Source organism: Coregonus lavaretus (assembly GCF_964263955.1).
Source record: "Coregonus lavaretus genome assembly, contig: HAP1_SCAFFOLD_440, whole genome shotgun sequence".
Lineage (NCBI taxonomy): Eukaryota > Metazoa > Chordata > Actinopteri > Salmoniformes > Salmonidae > Coregonus > Coregonus lavaretus.
Window position 1 is genome coordinate 1 of NW_028157292.1, and position 8,137 is coordinate 8,137.

Below are 8,137 nucleotides of genomic sequence, written 5' to 3' on the forward strand. Positions count from 1 at the left end.
GTATGCAGGCCGTGGATGAACTGGGACATTTTCACTTTCCAGGAATTATGTACAGATCCTTGTGATGAATGGCACTACAATGGGCCTCAGCAAACTGCTCGCCCACACGACGCCATACACATTGTCTGCGGTAGTGAGGCCGGTTGGACGTGCTGCCAAATTCTCGTAAATGATTAAAAAATGAACATTCAATTATCTGGCAACAGCTCTGGTGGACAGACCTGCAGTCAGCATGCCAATTGCACTCTCCCTCAAAACTTGAGACATCTGTGGCATTGTGTTGTGTGACAAAACTGCACATTTTAGAGTGGACTTTCATTGTCCCCAGCACAAGGTGCACCTGCGTAATGATCATGCTGTTTAATCAGCTTCTTGATATACCACACCTGTCAGGTGGAATATTATCTTGGCAATGGAGAAATACTCACTAACAGGGATGTAAACAAATTTGTGCCCAACATTTGAGCGAAATAAGCTTTTTGTGCCTATAGAACATTTCTGGAATCTTTTCTTTCAGATCATTAAACATGGGACCAACACTTTACATGTTGCGTTTATATTTTTGTTCAGTATTGCTGAGGGCCCTTTAGGACCAGACTGATAGGGAGTAGGGTTGACATCTATACTGTGTAGGATGTGTGTTTCTCTAGAATCTGATACAGACTCCATGGGCCTTATGGGCCTTCCCTGTGGGTGGGTGTGTGTGTGGTTGTGTGTGGTTGTGTGTGTGTGTGTGTGTGTGTGTGTGTGTGTGTGTGTGTGTACATGTGTGTGTGAGCCTGGTTCATTTTCAGTAATGAGGCCCTGTACCCCATTTACAGTTTATACTCCAATGTATCAGGTGTAGTTATTCACCAGCTATAGAGTGAGTTGTTGTTTATGTTTCTAAGACTGCAGGGTGGGAGATGCAACAATGGCCTTGAGAACAGCAGGAAGTGTGTTGGTGGTCTTTCTCTGGTCTGTAGCAGGTATGGTCTCATTCTTGTCTTTTAGTTGCTCTGTTTAACAATCTACAGACATGTCTAAAAGGATAAGAATCATAACATTATTCTGGTGTGTTCTGTAAGGCGTCTCCACTTCACTTTAAATAGTTATCTTTCACACCTCATAGAGTGATGCTTATCTGTGGTTTCCATTCACACTCAACTCAACAACTACGGCAACAAATTGTGGACAAACCCTACTGTTAGTGTGAGCCAAAAGACCTTGACTTAATTATGATACCATTGTATTGTGTGACTGTGTTTCAGTGGTACTGGGTCAGAATGGCTGGAGTGTGAGCTACACCAAGTATAGTATCTGTTCCTTGAAGGGGTCAACAGTGGAGCTGTCCTGCTCCTACACATATCCCAGTGGTTATACAGTCAAGACAACCAAATGGTATAAATGGAAGTATTTGATCTCGACTGAAATCCAAGATACATATGAGGATCGTATAGAGTACCGTGGGAACAAGGAGAATGACTGCACCCTGAGAATCACAGACCTGAGAGAGGAGGATTCAGCATCATATTACTTCTCATTTACAGCAGGCTTATGGAAATATGGCTCAGATGTTACTCTCTCTGTCACAGGTACTGTAATCTGACATAAAGAGTATAGTTACCACTTCAAATGATTTATTACATTTTCAGTGAGAACCTTGGAATGGTGCTGACAGACAGATGTTCTCCATTGTTGTTTCTCAACTTCAGATCTAAAGGTGACTGGGGGAATGTGGACAAGAGGGGAGTATTGGAAGACACTGAACTGCAGCACCACCTGTACTCTGACTGACAACCCCAACCCCACCTACATCTGGTACAAGAACGGACAACATCTAGATGAGAGCACCTCCCCCCAGTACAAATACTCAGTCTCCAGTAACTATAAAGACAGCTACTCCTGTGCTGTAAAAGGCCATGAGGATCTCCGGTCTCCTGCAGTCTGTGAGTGTGGATTAAACCCTGACAAAGCCTGTAAACTGAAAAGTTGGTGATGACTTATTAAATGCTCAGAAACTTCCATTTACATTTACTGTTGAAGTAAACTACAATATTTCCAAAGTGGAACTTGCTATTGATATATTCTTGGCAAGAAACATTTATAAAATAAAATAAATGAAATAACAAAAATCTTTATGTTTCAGGCATTCAGAGTCAGGAAATACAGTATAATGTACTCATCTAATTCCATTATATTTCAGGTGTCCAGGGTCAGGACTGCAAAAGAGTGACTTACACCAAGAGGAGAATCTGTGTCTTGAAGGGGTCATCAGTGGACATATCATGTACTTATGGCAGTGGTTATGATACCGTCATATCATCACTCTGGTTTAGTCCTAAACAGAGTGCTAGGTGGAGTGATAAGTTGATCCCTGAGGACATAACCACAGACCCAGGGTATGCAGGTCGTGTGGAGTATGGTGGAGAGAAGGAGAGAGGTCACTCCACCCTGAGAATCACAGATCTGAGAGAAGAGGACTCAGCTGAGTACAAGTTCATATTCAACACACATACATCAAGATGGGGATACAGCTTCACTGGAACAACTCTGACTGTCACAGGTTACACTGAACAAAGATCATGTTTATACATACATTTCTATGTGATGTTTAATTATAATTATTTTATCCATAATACTTGATTGATTTAAGTATCTTGTTGTCATTTCCCCTGTATTCAGACCTGCAGGTGGAGGTGACTCTTGCCACAGAGGCAGGAAGGAGGACACTGACCTGTAGCACCACCACCTGTACTCTGAGTGACAACCCCAACCCCACCTACATCTGGTACAAGAACGGACACTATGTAAAGGAGGACTCATCCAGCTTGTACTCAGACAACTTTAGCGATAAAGACAGTTACTCCTGTGCTGTAAAAGGCCATGAGGATCTCCACTCTCCTGCACTGTGTGAGTGTGGAGTTTTTCTTTAAGATGTAATATCAATACAGTTTTGTTCAGGTTGTGAGACTTATTTAAATGAATCAGTAAATATCGATCATTATTTAATAATTATGGTTTTCACTACTGTAAACTGTTTAACTAGTTTTCTTCTACTTTATAAACAACATCAGTTGTAATTTAAGATTCATATAGAGTGTTATATGGTCTTTTTGTGTTTCAGGTAAGGAGTGTTGGGGTGTGACTTACACCCATCAGAGTATCTGTGCCTTGAAGAGGACAACAGTGGACATATCCTGCTCTTACACATATCCCAGTTATCATGAGATCAAAAAAGCTTTCTGGTTTACTAACTGGTCTGGTATGGATGCTGAAGATCTGAGCTCAGTGCCAGGGTATGAGGGTCATATTGAGTACCTTGGGGATAAGAAGGGAGACTGTACCCTGAGAATCACAGACCTGAGATTGAGAGACTCTGCTGAGTACAGGTTCAGATTCATAACATCCGGAGGAAAGTTTGCTGGCTCACCTGTCTCCCTGACTGTCACAGGTAATCTGTCACTCATCTCACATCTATAACAGTAATGACCTTATTAAGGGCAGTCATACAGACACAGTAGTGGTATGTGATGGAAAAATACCAAATCTAGTATATCATATAAGAGGACATATATAGGAGGAGAATAATGATGTGTTTCCTTTTTCTCTAGATGTTGTGTTGGTGATGGATCCTACATCTGTGTCAGAGGGGGAGAATGTCACACTGACATGTAGAACCAAATGTACACTGGACCCCATCACAGCCTACAGTTGGTATAAGAATGGACAGCCTATACCAAACAGCAACACCTCCTCTCCTGTCTATAGCCTATTCCCAGTCAGCAGTGAGGATGCAGGCAGATACTCCTGTGCTGTGGAAGGCCATGAGGATCTCCACTCTCCTGAAGAGACTCTCAATGTTAGATGTAAGTACATGGGGTTTAAATGTTTAGTTTGCTATATTAACATTGCAGTGACAGATATTAGCTCCACATGACACTTGAATTGATCATCTTCAATAAGAGGGTGAATTTAAAAGTCATTGTGTGGAAAAGTACAATTGTGGAAAGTAGATATAATATTTTTAACTGAGCTAATTTTTACTCTTTTTAAATCCACTTTATTTTACATTAGATGGACCAAGGAACACCTCAGTGTCAGTCAGTCCCTCTGGTGAAACAGTAGAGGGCAGTTCAGTGACTCTGACCTGCAGCAGTGATGCCAACCCACATGTGGACAAATACACCTGGTACAAGAAGAACGTAACCTCACCAAAAGCATCAGGACAGAGTTACAGCATCACTAACATCAGCTCTGAGGACAGTGGAGAATACTACTGTGAGGCTGAGAATAAATATGGACGTCTCAACTCTTCTGTGTTTGTGGACGTTCAGTGTAAGTTCACCGAACCATCTCCTCTTTTGATCAGAGAATCATGCACATGATCTCTTGGTACCTTACATGTTATGTGAGTTGATTATTTTCTGTCACCTTCAACACCAGATGGCCCAAAGAACACCTCAGTGTCAGCCAGTCCCTCTGGTGAAATAGTGGAGGGCAGTTCAGTGACTCTGACCTGCAGCAGTGATGCCAACCCACTTGTGGACAAATACACCTGGTACAAGAAGAACGTAATCTCACCAAAAGCATCAGGACAGAGTTACAACATCACTAACATCAGCTCTGAGGAAAGTGGAGAATACTACTGTGAGGCTGAGAATACAATAGCATCTAAGAACTCTAAAGCTCTGATGATCACCGTAGCAGGTCAAGATTAATCTTCAATACTTCAATACAAAACTACATGTTTCAATTTAATCTTAATCATTATACTTTGGATTATTACTCCTTAGTTTATCACTATACATTGTGTTAAAAAGATCCCTTAACAAGTATTGCATTAATGTCCTGTATTTCAGTTAATTTTTAGTTTATTATATCATGCCATGTACTCACATCATCCATATTATATTACAGGGAAACAAACCTCAGTTATGACTACAGCTGTTGGAATCATAGTGGTTGTTCTGGTTCTCATCCTCTGTCTCTCTGGACTCATGTGGTTCAGGTGAGTGAAAAATCATATTTTTATGTTGTTTATTTTTTAAATGTAGCACTCTGATTTGTTGTTAACTTCATTAATTAATTAATCAATGTGCAAAACAGGAAGAAGGCCTCCAAATCCACCTCTGACACAAGAGACACAAGTGATATAGCAGACAATGGACAGGTGAGTCTGTTGGAATCAGAAGATGACTGTGATGTCTGGGTATTGCTTTGTGGAACATTTCCACGCCTCATGTTGTCTGTCCTCTTTCTCCATCAGGGAGACTCTAGTCCAGTGTATGACAACATCTCAAGCATGGCCATGACCCTTACTGCAACACAGACAGCAGCCACCGTAGACCAGGATGATGTTCACTACGCCAGCGTCCACTTCTCTCACTCCAAAAAACAGGAAGTCCCACTGTACTCAACCGTCCAGAAACAGAAACAAGACGAAGATGTCCAATACGCTGTTGTGAAATTGAATCGCCCCAGTTCTGCCACCAAGTGAGCATATTCTGCCATTACAGCAACATAGAACCAATACTAGAACATTGGAAACACACAGCATTTAAGGATACGTTTGTTTGTTTACAACCAAATCTGGATGTCCAGGGGGTTGGAAAGTAGATTCTTATTTACTGCATTTCTATACAATTAAAACACTTTAAAATGTTATTTGGAAAACAGCAAAAACAAGCAAAAATGACCCCAGCCGTTATCACCTTGGCTGCTGTAGGTTCATTCACCTCAGTCCATCTACAAACACATAGCCTATTAGCTATACAGTTGTAATGTTATACCCCTGAAAGGGAGGAAATATGGGAGATGATTCACACTGACACGCAGCATCAGCAACAAAACAAAAACGTGTGACATTTTTATAACTGTATTGTTCGCATGTTGATAGCATTTTAATGTACGCCTATAGGGAAGATAGGCCAAGTGGAGATATTCATATTGAAACATATCTTTTTTTATGTTCCTAAATTGTTTGATCAGACCCCAAGTTTGGGAACCACTGTAAAAACCTCTCTCTCTGCTTGCTTCCTCTCTCTCTCTCTGTCTCCTCTACTTCCACCTGCATGCATTGCAGCCTGCCTCAGCCTCTCCAATGAGCACCACATCACTGTCTGTCTCAGTAGCCTAGCTTAGTAGTGTTTGGTTTTCTCCTGCTGAGGTAGGCTCCGTTTAACATTAGATTCTTACTTCATCCTTCTAGACCTGACTGACTGTAGACAAGGCAGGAGTCGCGGGACACAGCATCTCGCAAACACACTGTCAGCAGAGCAACCTGCGGCCTGGGGTAGTTCGTTTCACGTCGCCCTCGGCAAGTGCCACGAGAAGGGGAATTGGCCGTTTGAGAGAGTGGTGAATGTGCTGATAAAATTAGGGAGGCATATCTGGGGGATGCCAGAGATCATAACAAACAAACCACTGTTCATGATTCCACTCATTCACAAAGAGGCAGGCGCGATTAGTCAGATCAAGAAAATAAGCGTTCTGAGCTTTGACCAACGCTGGGAGCAATATTTAGATGTTGATCCGTAATTCATTTTCTTTACTGTGTACAGTATTTGTATTAGGCTATTATTATTATTATTTCCAAATTAGAAAAACATTAACGACCTCTGTGTCCTCAAACGTAGTAACGGCCATGTGCTCATTGGAGGAGTAGACAATGATGATGTCATGAGTGATGCATATTGTGCATTCATGCCTCAACACCAGAAACAGGAAGAGGAAGTGCAATAAACTGCTGTGAAATGGAACCGCCCCACTGCTGCCATATTCTGCATATTCTGCAATAAGGTCATTCATATGCTGCTGTTTATTGTAGATATCATCAATAGGCAAAACAGTTGACCCCTAGTGACCACTACTGATGTCATTTCCTTAAACTATGGACCCAACAATGGACATCTCAAGACAATTATTATGACATGTCTATAATGAGGGAGTGATGTGATGATGGTTTTGATGAACAGTTCGGGTGAGTTCCAAATGGCACCCTATTTCCTATTTAGTGCACTACTTTTATCCTGAGCCCATAGGCCCTGGTGAAAGATAGTGCTTTATAAAGGGTATAGGGTGCCACCATTTGGAACACACATTCAGTTTCATTTTTGTTTCTCTCTCTTCAGACCCGCAGCACAAGCAGCTGAGGAGGACCCCTCTGTGATCTACAGTACAGTCAACAAACCCAGAACCAGGAAGACCTGAACACAACAAACCCAGAACCAGGAAGACCTGAACACAACAAACCCAGAACCAGGAAGACCTGAACACAACAAACCCAGAACCAGGAAGACCTGAACACAACAAACCCAGAACCAGGAAGACCTGAACACAACAAACACAGAACCAGGAAGACCTGAACACAACAAACCCAGAACCAGGAAGACCTGAACACAACAAACCCAGAACCAGGAAAACCTGAACACAACAAACCCAGAACCAGGAAGACCTGAACACAACAAACACAGAACCAGGAAGACCTGAACACAATAAAAGGCATGGTATATATAACCGTATACCACGGGTATGACAGAAAAGTAGTATTTACTGTTTTCTATTTACGTTGGTAACCAGTTTATAATAGCAATAAGGCACCTACAGGGTAGTTTGGGTCCTGGATGCTGATTGGCTGAAACAGCATTTCAGCCGTGTGTCCTGTATATCAGACAATATACCACGGGTGTGACGCAAAAATACTTGTTTACTTTTCTATTTATGTTGGTAACCAGTTTATAATAGCAATAAGGCACCTCAGGGGTTTGTTGTCTATGGTCAATATACCACGGCATATCCGCTTTGTGTCAAAAACAGCCCTTAGCCATGGTATAATTAAGCAATAAGGCACCTCTGGGGTTTTTGGAATGTTACCAATATACCACGGCAAAGGGCTGTTTCCAAGCACTCCACGTTGCGTTGTGCGTAAGAACAGCCCTTAGCCGTGGTATATTGGCCACATACCACACCCCTCTGACCTTATTGCTTAATTATACCACGGCTAAGGGTATAATAATATATGCCATCTAGCAGAAACTTTTATCCAAAGTCATTCACACAATCATTACAGCCATGAGTGCATATGTCTTTCATATTGGTAGTCCCAGCAGGAATCTAACCCATGCGCCATGCTGTAGAAATTGAGCCACACAGGACT

At 41.9% G+C, this 8,137-nt stretch overlaps 1 protein-coding gene across 1 annotated transcript; it reads left to right on the forward strand.

Moving 5' to 3' along the window:
• Window positions 1-1,694: 1,694 nt before the first annotated feature.
• Window positions 1,695-7,191, forward strand: LOC311125574 (B-cell receptor CD22-like; the record flags this gene model as incomplete). The annotated part of the gene is made up of 10 exons (XM_084199602.1): window positions 1,695-1,928; window positions 2,186-2,545; window positions 3,107-3,433; window positions 3,594-3,848; window positions 4,057-4,317; window positions 4,426-4,689; window positions 4,900-4,990; window positions 5,089-5,152; window positions 5,249-5,475; window positions 7,113-7,191. Coding segments are annotated over 10 exons (2,162 nt in total), but the record flags the coding sequence as incomplete, so codon positions are not given.
• Window positions 7,192-8,137: the final 946 nt, after the last annotated feature.